General features: G+C 42.9%; 2 protein-coding genes across 2 annotated transcripts in view; one reads left to right on the top strand and one right to left on the bottom strand.

The window, feature by feature from the left end:
• LOC311005229 (inositol-tetrakisphosphate 1-kinase-like) overlaps window positions 1–7,268 on the bottom strand; it is a 30,432-nt gene extending 23,164 nt beyond the window's left edge. Inside the window, exons 1-3 of the mRNA XM_083997585.1 lie at window positions 7,051–7,268; window positions 6,211–6,394; window positions 2,081–2,105 (exon numbers count right to left, since the gene is read on the bottom strand). Of these exons, the coding sequence (XP_083853711.1) occupies window positions 2,081–2,105; window positions 6,211–6,305 (120 nt within the window). The 5' untranslated portion in view covers window positions 6,306–6,394; window positions 7,051–7,268. The remainder of the gene's footprint in view (window positions 1–2,080; window positions 2,106–6,210; window positions 6,395–7,050) is intronic.
• A 2,189-nt stretch (window positions 7,269–9,457) lies between these two features.
• On the top strand, window positions 9,458–13,360 carry LOC311005442 (putative E3 ubiquitin-protein ligase UBR7). Its single transcript, XM_083997854.1, has 11 exons — window positions 9,458–9,685; window positions 10,033–10,166; window positions 10,252–10,312; window positions 10,412–10,507; window positions 10,609–10,662; window positions 10,759–10,864; window positions 10,971–11,122; window positions 11,951–12,145; window positions 12,309–12,465; window positions 12,609–12,670; window positions 12,844–13,360. Exons 1-11 carry the CDS (start codon window positions 9,569–9,571, stop codon window positions 12,925–12,927), a joined length of 1,218 nt encoding a protein of 405 aa, XP_083853980.1. The 5' UTR covers window positions 9,458–9,568; the 3' UTR covers window positions 12,928–13,360.
• The last annotated feature ends 115 nt before the right edge of the window (window positions 13,361–13,475 follow it).

Genomic DNA, 13,475 nt, shown 5'->3' on the forward strand with positions numbered 1-13,475 from the left:
ACTGCCCCAAACCATAAAATAAGGAGAAATCGCTTGTAATAAAAAAAAATAATAATCAGACAGACTACCAAGACAGTTTCAACCAATTGTTTCAGCTGTAGCACACTTATATTGTTCCAGCTATTTACTTAACAAATAGGTGAAATAACCTGTATTTATTTTGTAAACAATATAAGCAGCAAGGGTTAGAGGTAATTTATCCTAGCATATCCAAGGTCGGGCTGTTATCACCAGGATCAGCTAGTCTGTCACAGCACAGGGACAAGGTTAGACGATTAAATTGGCAGCAAAAGATAAATTCTAGGGTTTATTCTACTCGGGCCTTCCAGAGAAGGTTAAATGCACTTGATAGCCACATAATGGAAATACTCCCACCCACCCTCAAGGCCTCAAAAACACAAATGAATAAAACATAAACAAAGCAAGCTGAAAACTTTGTCTGCGAGGGAAGCATCTTCACTTGGAAGCCTCAATGTTTTCCTTGCAATGTGCCACCACTTCAGTCCCCTCCGCATGTTTGATGCTTACTTCATGTGGATATTTGTCTAAGGATTTAGCATGACTGGGCCCGAGATAGACCAACAACATTTCAGGACTTTAACTGCCAGACACACAGAGGAAAATGTATAAAACAAAGTAATCTCTACTGCTACGTTATATGTGAAATAATCTGGCTTTAGTAAATGCAGAATTGCTTGCAACATAGCAGTCTAAGGGGAAGTGTTAGTGCTGCTGTGCTCAGAGTCCACTAGGGCAATAGGAGAGGACAGCCTTGTACACAGCAACACCAAGGCATTACAATAGCTGCCATTATCTTCACTTGTGATGCAGTCACGGCGGTACAGGCACCGACTGGCAGTGGGTGCATCCTGGGCTGCCGAATCCCCTGTGTGGACTGAAAAACACCTCTGGGTGCTTGAGTAAACTGAGTTTTCTCAATTGGCAGCGACGGCTCAGTTAAAAATAAAGTGAGTTTATGCTGAATTGCAGGAAGAATGAGTAAACAACAGGTAGTCCGGGAAAAAGAGAAAGAGACTGGGAGAGCTGAGCGCTTGTTGTAGTCCCCGAGCGCCCTGAGCTGAGGGTCTGGGAGGATCTGCTCTGTCCCAGGAGGGGCTGAAAGTGCAGTGGGAAACAAAGCCCTGCTTACTTTGGGACTATTCCCAGGACAAGGCTCTTTCTGGGTGTGCTGATATCGTCAGGCCAGTGAGAGGAAAATAATAACCTCAAAGTGAGGGAGGGGGGGGAAACCTCCCATGAAGACGAGAGAGATGGCATTAAAAAAAAAGAGAGAGAAGAGGATAATTTCCCCCTCAATGGCAGAGAGCACTTTGACTGACAAGTACTTTTTCAGCACCGAGATCCCAGGATTTAGCAACTATTGCTCTTATGCATCTGTCTGTGCTGTGTTTACTTGCAGAGTCTGAACTATGCAACAGCCATTAGTGACAGCACTTGCCTGAGGCCAGCATTTACCTGAGCATATAACTCAGCACCACCCTGTAGTAAAGCTAAGTCATTACTACAGATGACTCATTTGCCCCTTTCTCCTGACACAATAAAGTGACTGTAATTTACTATTAACATGTGAATGCTGACAAAAAATGGCATTTTTTTCATAAAAAAAAAAAAGAATCCATAATTACTGATGCCAGATAATACAATGACTTCTACCACTAATAAGAGTTTTCAGCACAACTTCACACACACATGCCCAAAGTTGATCCCTTTGACAGAGTTAACAAGAGTTGAAGCCAGGTGTTGAAATGTTGTGTTGGGATAAGTTGCATCACAGCTGAACAATGAACGTAGCTCTTGGTCTGTTAGACGGCAACTGATGATGTTTATAGAATGAAAATAACTAAACCGTGAAGCAAGTGTGTAGGCGGTAACACACTCACAGTGATTACACAGTTACAGTGGAAATCTAAAAAAATATGGACATGTAGTAAATTGTGTGGTTTCAACCCTGCAAAACACTGAATCTGAATAAAATAACCTCTTTCACAGCTGAAATAAAAAAAAATGGGCAACTTTGTTTTGTAATAACAAGAAAGTACCAAAAATATTTTCCACTTACCTGAACAACTTCTATTCCTCTTTTCCTGAAAAAGAAAGAAATAAGTAACACTCATTAATTTGACCAGATATATTGTGATCAGTTTCAGTTGATTGGGGACTGAATAATCTTTAAGATACAAGATGAGTAAAGTAAATGACGTCTGCTATCCTTAAATTCAGTGTCTAAAAACTTGACCTGTAGGCAAAGACTTCACTGAAACAAGACACTGTGAAGGTAGAAATCAAAAACAATAAGTTGTACTCGCCCAGTGAAAGTGACAAGAAAGCACACTCTTATTTATTATCGTTTGCTTTTTACTTTTATATTATATAACGAAAGCTATGTAAACATGCTTTGTTGCACCAGTGGCACTGGATTATTTCCTTAATAATACAAAGGTTATTTTTACTCTCTCCGTAAATGTATATCAAAATAGTTCCTCTCCATAAGAGGAATTAAACAGAAACCCGCACAGCTCTTCAACAATCTGACTACACGGACAGTTAGAGACACGAGCTCCTGGCACATGTGTCTGCACCTGGACATCGAAAATAAATAAACAATGACCCCAAATTATTCAGGCAATTTGTCTTGATACCAGGAAGGCAGATTAAGATTGTTGCTTGCAGCCAAAATACCCCATCCATCTCCAGAGCTGGGGAAGATACCACTTTGCCAAAATGGCACAGAAATACTAGTCATTGGATAAAAATTGGTTGCTTGGCAACCAGCGGATCTCTATGAGTGTGGAGTTGTTAGTGGAGGTGACTATCAGCGCGTAATACACCACTTCGCTGTTCACATCAAGACCCTCTATTCCCTGGACGCAGCTCTTCTCCCTATCCTCCTGACCAGTTGTACATATACGTGAGATCAGTCGTCCTCGATTTCAAGATGTTTCTTTCAAGAAAACTGTTTACGGCAGAGAAGATGTCCAAACGTGCAAGATTTTTTAAACAAAAATCTAGCCGTGACCTCTCCACTGAGAGAAAACCCAAGCAGGGAGAGGAGGTAGCACTTTGCACATTACTGTCGTAACTAGCTTGTCAAATGTCACACATTAACTAAAGGATTAGAAGGGGAAAAAACACATTATGTAAAATTTTTAATTGTCAAAACAACCAACTTCTACAGAAGGGAATTTACAACTGGGACTGGATCAGCCTGCTGCTACCAGCAACTCGGCCTGTCCTTGTTTCTGAGGTTACAGCCCAACGATAACAGCAGTGTGCGACCATTCACTGCCAAACAACAGTGTGGATATTTAATACTGCAGCTGGTGTGTTTCATGTGGTGTGAATGGGGCCTTTAGTCTTGTCCCATCTCAGATATGGAGATCGCCTGCTCTCCTATATTGTTACACGGACAGCAGAGTGAAAAAGGGATGAAGGAGACGACCCAGCAGAGAAGCAGCTGAGGGTCAGAGCTGTTTGAATAAGCTCGACACACAAGCCTGTGTGGAGGTGTGACATAAAAATGACAGCTTTTATGACACAGTGGTGGCTGCTGAGCAATACAGGAAACTGAAACCGTAGTGATTGCTTTAAAACACCATGAACTCGTGTGATTTAGTGTGGCCTTAGTGGACAGAGACAGGTAAAACTGGCCCATCAGGTGAAGCAGATTTACCTGTTTGAGATGTTAAACTGTTGCCATTTGTTCCCTAAAAATAGATGCATTCATTGCTTCACATGTTAATAGAGTTTAAAGTGATACTCAACACAGATTTAAAATAATCACAATCTTCTCAATGCTGCTGTTAAGTGTGTCATCTGGATGAAAGAACACACACACAGCAGGTTTAGTTCAAGGTAATCTCATCAGCCATGTTATCCTAGACAGCAGCCTTGCCTTGACAGGATGAAGTGACAATATTTTCGTATTGTTCAATGACGCCCAGGCCGACTGCGTTTTCAAGGACTTTTTTTTTTACTAAATCAGGTATATTTGAGTTGGCAGATGGAGCCTCCAAAAGTGTACAAATATAAACCCAAGTGTCTCTGATCAGCAGGAACCCTTAAAGTCCAGCTGCACTAGACACCTCACTGAAGCTCTCGCAGTGTCAGCTGCATGCGCCACCAAAACCCGGTCGCTAGAGCACAACAGTGATGGTTTATCTTTGATATTACAGCCCGATAAGTCTTAAACCTGCACATACTGTACCTATCCGTAAGATAAAATCAAAGAGCATGAAATGAAATTCAAGGAGTGCAATGTTGTCAGGGAAGCTACTCCACAATAAATAAGACGTTTTTGGTATGAGGTGGTACTGATGAAAGCCAGCAAGACCTGTGACAGCTTCAACATGTCTGACAAATCCTTGTGGTGTTGTGCCATCTAGGAAAGAAGGTGTTTAGGTACAGCTGCCCCATATTGTAATGTAATCCGAGTTTCATTTCATTTCTCCTCCTTCCTCTTGAAGATGCTAGAAGAAGATGGGGAAATACGCCAGGAAAAGGAGAACTAGAGGACAAGCTGAAGCGGGTGACTGGCAGGAGCCAAAGCAGTCATGCGGTGATCAGAGCATGACATGCTCACGTTGACTTTGTGGATCTTTTTTTCTGTTTAAATGAGTTGGTGTTTGTTGTTGTTGTTGTTGTTGTTTGGAGGAGGAGGAGGCTGATCTCCTTGATCTTCTATCTCTAGCACCACTTCTTAACACAATGACCCCGCCCCTCCATATTAATCAGCACACAGTCCAGCTCCGAGGGGACGAAGGGGGAGAGAGCAGGATGCAGGGATGAGAGGGGTGGGGGGGTGTTGCTCGGAGGTTTATGACGTGATTAAAAATGTTTGGTGGATTCCAGTGCTGTAATCTGCGCTGGCTCAATCAGGTCGCTGTGTGAGGCAACGACGACTCTTGGAAAAGGTGAAAATCCTGCAAAGCGGCTGTCTGCTATTAAAGCACAGCGTAAACGTACTTGACCTGTTGGGGTACATGTTTGCTAAATCTATGACTGAAATGTTTCTCCCTCACTGTTAGCCACTGTCTCCTTGACATCTGTGTCTTCGGGTTAACTGCAGCCTTCGTACAACACAGGCAGCCAAGCAGTGTTGCAATGGGAGATGATAAGGCTGCTGCCATACCTTGGAAGGAGCCCTTCCCCAAGCCATTATACTCCGTGGCAGTATGTTTACTAAGAAAAATCAATGCCTTACTTTATAACATCTTGCGTAACATTTCACTTCACTGATAATGGATAAGACACAAGATAACATACATCACACACCCATTAATCCAACCCCCTCAAAGATGGAGAATTAAAAAAAAAAAGGACCTTGATTACATTAGGCTGAAAAACATCCTTGGCCAGTCATGTTATGGCTATGCATCTGAACAACTTGGCTCTATTTTTGCAGATTAAGAAAATATTGAACATCTAGAGAACTAAAGACTTCTCTCTGTGATAACAATACTTTAATGGCCATTCATCTACTTTGCAGAATAAGAGCTCATCCTCTGGTCAAAATATGCCAAAAAACACAGCAGAGATTAATTGTTTCCAGTCCTCTAACGTCTGCCCGAGAGTTTCTACTAAATTACGACACCTGTTTAAGCTGCTTGTCCTGTTACACATGCACCTCAGAGCCACTATCAACAAGTCCTACCTTCACACATTCCCTCCTCGCACCATGTCTCAACAAGCACTGGCTCGAGACATAACAAATAAAAGCTGCTACACTAAAAAAATAATCTCAAGCTCAGGGCTCGCTTTTTTCCCCCCCTTCAGTGCCATCTTCCCTCCAGGCGTTTAAACACATTTGTTCAGGGAGTGACAGAGGTAGACCAGCTGCAGGCCTCGTCGACTGTGCTTTTAATAAATCCTTCGATGATTAACAGAGATAGAGTAAGACGGATGTGTCAGCATGAAAGAGAAAGTTCAAATGAAAACTGCACAAAAAAAGGGGGGGGGCATCCCCTGTAAGAAGAGAAGTGGTCATCATCAGCCCCGTTTGTCACTGTCTCATTAAGAGAGGAACTACACTGTCTGACAACACCTCTTAAATCACTAGGGCATAAATTGTTAATGATGGAGGCCCACTGTGTGAATGCATGTCTGGCTGTTTTTGTCAGGTGCTCTAAAAAAAAAAAGAAAGAAAAAAATCACTTGACCTGGATGTGTTAAATTAATTTTGTGGTCACATACCTGCACAGATCAGCAAAGGCCTGGAAATTCAGCTTCTTCATCTTCTTCTCACTGAGCCAGTAGCCGACTCTCCGGCCTTTCAGAAAGGTCTGCATCTCCACTGTGCTCCGGCTCCTTCTTCTGCTTCTTCCTTTTCTTTTTCTTCTTCCTCTGGAGGCCAAACGCTGCGTACTACTGACTCAACCTGAAACAAGCAATAGGAAGACAACAAGTAAACCACCTTTGCAAAGCGTTGAGTCTTAACGTTACAACCACAGCCAACCAGCTAGGTGTTGAGGAGGGGAGCACGAAAAGTTGACGACTGGTTTGTCATACATACACAGTACACACTCACTAACACACACATACACACAGAGGAGTGGCGCTTTGCTGCTGGTCAGCCTCCTTGAACCTAACTTAACGCCCTCGTGGTGGTTTTTTAGCATGATATAAGTGTTACAAACCTAACCTGACAGTGATTGTGGTGTTTAGCATCAGCGACACAAACAGCTCACCTACCCCTGACCCCTGCAGCTAGCCCACCAGAGCTACCGTCGGCGGGCTAAGTCAAGCTAGGCGGTGATACGACCAGCAGCCTGCGCCGCTAACCGATGGCATGCGACTGGGAGACGTTAAGCTAGCTCGGCTAACGAGGCTGAGCAGCAGCGGTAAATGGCTGAACAAACAAAACTGGTGCCGCTTCAAAATGTCAAACGATTAAAAACAACTAATGGCGGCAAGCGACCGGGCTAGTTAGCTTAAAAAGAAAAAGGATGAAATGAAGCAAATGGGTGAAGTAGGAGTATGTAAAGCTGGCAGCGAGAGAGACGTTGGTGGTGTTGCTCGAGCTAACTAACTAACCTGGTAGTTTTAGCACAGTTTCCCCCCCTCTCTCCTCCCTGAAAGATGCGTGTCCTCCTCTTCAGAAACTACAGCTCGGATAGTTTCCCATTCTCAGTCCGCCCGGCCCGCTGGAGGAGGAGGAGGAGGAGGAGAAGTTTTCAAACACGGTGACAGATGACAGGCACACAGCTGGACTCACGTTGAGAGGCTCCTGGTGTTTTCTCTCTCTCAGTCCCTGAGCCGAGCTGACTGACTGACTGGCTGCTGCACACACCCAGGATCCCGGGGACTGCTGCTGCTGCTGCCGCTGCTGCCTTCACGGCCGCTCGGAAAAACCACCACTTCGCTGTCGAAGCACACTCTGACGTGACTTCACGTGCTTTTTCTCCCCTTTTCTGCGTGTGTTTTCCACATCCATAAACTTCCATGTTTATTTTATTTTATTTTATTTATTGATATTTGATTAATCTTTGTGGTGTAAAATTATGACAATGTCTCACAACATAACCAAATATCATTTAAATTGTAAATAGCGCCTGAAGAAGATATAAGTGAACTTATCACTTCATTCATATTTTTAGTGACCACTTTAATAAATATGGTTTCATAAACAACCATGACTGGAGCAGCAGTTTTTTTTTGTTTTTTTTTTGTGGGTCATTTAAATTTGTATTACATTTTAAAGAAATATATGATACAGGTGTTGGTTTTGTTTTTGTCATGAAATTATAAAATCAAAACAAATATATCACATATAAGAAATCTAGTCCATAAAATTGGAACAGCAGTAGCTACAGTGTTGTGTGTTTTCGCTCCTCTCATAATAACCCATAAGTCCTTGTGTCCTTGGCTTGCACGTTACCATGTCTTTAAGCTGGTCATGGAGGGGCCACCGCATATTTCCGACAGCCTTAAAGGCACCAGGGACGCGGTCAGAGAAGTTCAGTGTATTTGAGACAACCCCTCTTCACTGTCTGTCACCTCCGGCCTCCGTGCAACAAGAAAGTACGAGAGGAAACGTGGATCAGTGAAGTGGTTTGTTATTTTTTTTTTATACAAACCAGCTGCAGTTTGCATGATAAACTGATGTTTTTATTTGTGGTCCAGTTGCAGCAGTCATGGTAAAAAAAAAAAAGAAAAAAAGAAAAAAGAAAGAAAAAAAGAAGCACCGGCTAAGTAGCAGCCGTGTACTGTGCAGAGAAACGTCGCACTGGCGCCATCTATTGTAAAACCGGTGCAGCAGCGTCATACCTCCACATCAAAGAGGGTTTCAAAGGGTTTCAACCTCAAACTGTGTCTGTTTATTAGACATGACACAAAAAGGACTGAACCGATTTATTACCAAACTCGTTAAAAGGATGCGATATGGAGCAGATAATCACATACATGACTTCACTTGTATTTTTTTTTTAATTTTCTTTTGGGGGCGGGGCTAGCTATACATTATTTTTAATCACAGGTCAATATTTTAGTATTAATGCGATTTTATTCAAATGTTTAAGTCTCTCCATGTCGTCTTGTTATTGTTGATGAGTTCTATGTAGATTAATTGGTCAGAAGGGGAATACATAATTCAAAAGAGAACGAGAACAAAGCTAAACAAAACAGACAAAACAAAACAAAACAAAACCATTTCAAAATTACACAACACCACGGACACTGCTGGACGCTTTGGGGAGGACCGAGCTCATCTCCAGTCCTCCTTCAGTCCTCTGTCTACCAACAGGGCAGGTATGTACCGTCCTAAAGCTTTAAAACAATTCACTCTCTTATTTCTTTATTTATTCTTCTTTTATTCTTGTTTTCGCTGTTGCTTCTAGTGTGTGGTGTTGTTGCAAGCGGTCTTCCATCTCAAATAACAGAGATGGATGTAGCCTATGTTTATAAATGTTTTATTCATTTAGTCTACTCAGTGTAACAGGCATATTGGCTACTTCATAATTAGTCTATGACACTGCAGATAGGTTTGATTGATATATCCAGGTCTTTGTCTGTCTATGTCTAAATCATGTTAATTACGTGAATTATGTGAAATAGCCTGGAAAAAGAAAATATTATCACAACATATTTTGTGCTGCCACATTGTAAAAAAAAAAAAAAAAAAGATCTTTGATCGGTGTTTATTTTTTCTGCTTGGGAATACTGTTGTTATAAATGATGGTAACGTAGGCTAATCAATTAATGAGATGATATTTATGACAGAAAATGCCAAACATAGAAGGTTGCTTCTAGTTTATAACTAATCAGAAACTGTAATCCGAAATAGGTTATATATATATAATCTAAATTTAATAATGATAGCAAAAATAGTTTCGACCAGCAGCAGCAGCAGCAGGTAACTTATTGAACGTTGATCAGTGTGCTACGTCACTTCCTCCACGTGGTCTCGGCCCCAAACTCCCGCCCGGAACAGTCGTTTGTCAACACCGCCGTGTTGCTGAGACCCCGGGGTGTGTGTGAATGCGTGTGTGAGTCTTTGTGTTTGTCCTCACCACTACCACCACCACCACTACCTTCGCTCTCCTTATTTCCCAGCATGGCAGCAAACAAAGAAGACGGCGAGCCCGACGACTTTGTCCCCGACGACGAGGAGCTGGAGCAGGCGCTGTGCGTGCTGGCTGGAAGCGACCCAGAAAACTGCTCCTATTCCCGGGTAAGAGGAGCTTCCTGCTCCGCATCCCTGCAGCCATCGTTGTTTATCTTTATACCACTGCATCTCCGCTCGCCCCAAATGCAAACACTGATCTTTCACATGTAGTATTGTGCATTGTATTAGGTGTTGTTTTAGATGTTTGCATGTGTTCTTATTAATTCATAATGTCTCCTCATAGATATGTTGTTTCTGTGGGGCACTCAAGAGTGAAACTAGTAAAATCATATTGCAGAGTCAGACAGTCCATTTGCTTTGGCATCATACAGTACACAGCAGTGTAGTAAAGTATAAGAATGACTTATCCTTTGTTGCATTATGCCATAAATCTAATGTATTTGCTGTTGCAGGGCTATGTGAAGAGACAGGCTGTGTTTGCCTGTAACACTTGCACTCCAGATGCTGCAGAGCCTGCTGGGATATGTCTGGCCTGTGCCAATAAATGCCATGATGGACATGATATTTTTGAGCTGTACACCAAAAGGTATTTAAAAAAGACATTATTATTATTATTATTATGTATCGATTTTGACTGATTTGCTCATTAAATATTTTTCCCCCATCTGTAGAAATTTTCGCTGTGATTGTGGGAACAAAAAGTTTCAGGATTTCCAGTGCAAGTTGAACACTGTAAGTCCACCGTGCTTTCATCTCATCACCTGCTTTGTAATCCAATGCACATTCTGTTTGTTGATGGGACTCCACTTGGTCTGCCCCCCCCCCTCACAGGACAAAGACGAGGAAAACGTCAGAAATCTTTACAATCACAACTTCAACGGCTGCTACTGCACGTGTGACCGGCCGTACCCAGACACAGAAGATCAGGTATTTCTTCCCTCTGTTTTGTCTCATCTAATTCAGATTATCTGGATTTTCTCTCTCATCTGTCCCTAAACAAGATGCCCTTTTTTTTAAATACCCCACAGGAAAATGATGAGATGATTCAGTGCATTGTCTGTGAGGACTGGTTTCACAGCAGGGTAAGTGTAAACCAGGTGATTTCAGTGAAAAGATTCCTGCATTGCTTCTTTCAGAGTGATTTACGTGTCTTTACCTTATTTATTTGTCTTTTACAGCACCTGGGCTGCAATGCGGTGGATCCAGAGGAGCTGCAGGAGATGGTATGTGAGGCCTGCATGAACAAGGCTCCATTCTTGTGGATGTACGCCGCTCACTTTGCAGGTAAACTGACTCTTCCTGAGCAAAAACAATCCTGTGTGTTTAGTTCAGGATTTTGATGTTAAAATGTTTACAGAGAGTGATGTTTTCACTTGTTTTTCTCCTTCAGTGCCATCCGCTATCAGCGTCAGTCATGCTGAGGAGGAGGAGGAGGAAGTAGAGGTCGATGTGGAGGGAGGAGAAGATAAGAACGTATCTGCTGAGCCCAGTCGAAGTGGGGATGACGAACCCTCCACCAGCACTGAACAAACAAAGCAGGAGGTGAGAAACAACACCTCTGCCTCCGTTTGTGTGTGTTCAACATATTTAGAGCAAAAAAACAGAGAGTTGAAGTTGGCACCGACTTAAATAAGAAGCATAAATTCGGGTTTCCTCTCATTACACTGCCAATTATTGTGTTTGTTGTACGCACACAATACTTCAACTGTTCTCTGTATTGTACCTAAACTCTTCTCATAGTCTATTTTCATATTGAAAAGCATCATTTTTTAAAATAGTATATGCAATATGTGCATGGTAGGTAAAGTACATAAGGGACATTTGAAGTAGTGGGCTCCCCGGTTTATTCAGTACTTCTTATATACTAGTACACTAACTTTGCTTTATTCTCAGCAGTAATTTGAGATTTGCATATAAAATAAAGACTTAGTGGGAAGGGATTGTGAGCATATACAGCATTTGAGTGTTGACTGTGAGCTGTTGTGCTTCATACGCCAGTCTACCACCAGGTGGGGCTGTAGGGCAGTGAGCGTTTTAGAGGCTGGAGAGCAGGCTCCTGCTCCTGCTCCTGCTCCTGTTATCGTGCTTCCCCCTCCTCTGGGTAATTAGAGGAGAAATGACCCATGAGGCACTGCCTCTCCTGCTCTGCAGACGGCTTTGGCCAGGCTTCACAGGACAGCTTACTGTAAACTGGTGATTTTCATCGCCCAATCATTTCATCGTGTCAGTCGCCTTGAGACTTCCCCGGATGAGTCTGCAGTGCCGTGTGCGTGTGGGGATGTTTTACAAAGCCCAGGTGTTATCAGTTCTCTCTCTGCCGCTATATAACACGGTACACCGCCCTGCCCTCTGCTTTTATTTGCATCTTAGGAAACTGCAAACAGGAGTTCCCCTTGCAAAAGGACTCACGAGCAGATGAGGGGCAGTCCTGGGAAGGCCACGACCAAGACTGTGGCGTGCCGGCTGAAGGAGCTGCAGGCCCAGGGGCTGGAGAGGCCGAGACAGGGAGCGGTGTTCTGGCCCTACAGTTGGCGCTCCGAGCTTTGCACCTGCACGAGCTGCAAGGTGGGTTACTCACTGCTAATAGCCCCTCAGGTTATTATATAAGGCTTTAACGAAGGCCACCAGAAAAAAAAACCTCTCACAGATGTTCACTCCTCCAGGTTGAGTTATATGTGATGTACCTCAGGATCATTTTCATTGAACATTTCCTCACATTGTGCAACAGAGGGCCTACGTGGGTGCAGAGGTGCAGTTTCTCATGGATCAGTCCGACACCATTCTGGCCTATGAGAACAAAGGCATGGATGAGCCGTTTGGGCAGCACCCCCTGATGGCACTGACCAACTCAATGGACCGTGTGCAGCAGCTGGAGGTCATTTATGGTGAGTGTGGGGAGGGGGAGGTTAGACGTGAGGTCACTTTTCCACCTAGGATGTAATCATGTGAAGTGACATTTCTTTTTAGGGGGGGTATTGATTGATTGGGACGTGAGGTGGACTAATCAATCATGTGTTCTTCCCTTTAGGTTACAACGAGCTGGCAACTTCGATCACTGCATTTTTAGACCAGTGTGTTGCTGAGGGAAAGGTGAGACATGGATAATCTTGGTGCAAATTCAATCTAGATAGTATTTACATAATTACCCATCGGGCAACGTGTGTTTTCATTTTACATGACTAATGTGCAGTTCTGCAGTCTCGCGTGCCGTCTTCTACTTGACTTCTAACCCGACTCATTCCTTCCTTCCCTGCTTTCTTCAGACGGTCACAGTTGAAGCCGTGCATCAGTTCTTCGAGGAGCTGCGGGCAAGAAAACGACGCAGAACCAATGCGGGATACCAATGAGGAGGAGGCTGCGCTGCTACCATCATATGCCAAGTTCATGTGGTGCTGTGAATGAATGAACATGACCCTTTTTTCTCTGTTGAATAAAGGGGCTTTTTGCTGCAACCAATGTGATCCTTAAGCTTGAACAATAAGTGCAGAGTTTTAATTTGTAGTTCTTGTCCTGAAATGTTACTACTAGAGTGAGGATTGTGAGTTTTGACATTCATTTTCATCCACTGATTTTTTTTGTAGCGAGGCCTTAACTTTGAAGTTCTTGATGAAAGCATATTACTTGAAACATTGATGTTGAACGCACATTGATATGTCTTTATGAACTAAAGAAATTTAGTTTAATCCCTAAGCTTTAAGTCTAGTTGAATATTTCACGTGAAACATGATGCTCCCAGGTTTTTCCTGTGAAAGTGTCCAGTCATTGTGACTGGGCTGCATACCAGTGTTTATATTGAGGTTTTTTTTTCCACTTCCTCAGATGATTTTTCTGGTGGTGACCAGATATGACATAAGTGTTTGTAAAAGTGAATAATAAAAAAAAAAAAAAAATCACT

This window comes from Trachurus trachurus, assembly GCF_905171665.1.
Source record: "Trachurus trachurus genome assembly, chromosome: 22".
NCBI classification, from domain to species: Eukaryota; Metazoa; Chordata; class Actinopteri; order Carangiformes; family Carangidae; genus Trachurus; species Trachurus trachurus.

Bases quoted from the DNA above. Each gene is read 5' to 3' on its own strand.
- LOC311005442 (XM_083997854.1), top strand. From the start codon at position 9,569: ATGGCAGCAAACAAAGAAGACGGCGAGCCCGACGACTTTGTCCCCGAC. The intron at 10,167-10,251 runs GTATTTAAAAAA...CCCCATCTGTAG, and splicing joins TTTGAGCTGTACACCAAAAG to AAATTTTCGCTGTGATTGTG. The intron at 12,146-12,308 runs GTGGGTTACTCA...ATTGTGCAACAG, and splicing joins GCACCTGCACGAGCTGCAAG to AGGGCCTACGTGGGTGCAGA.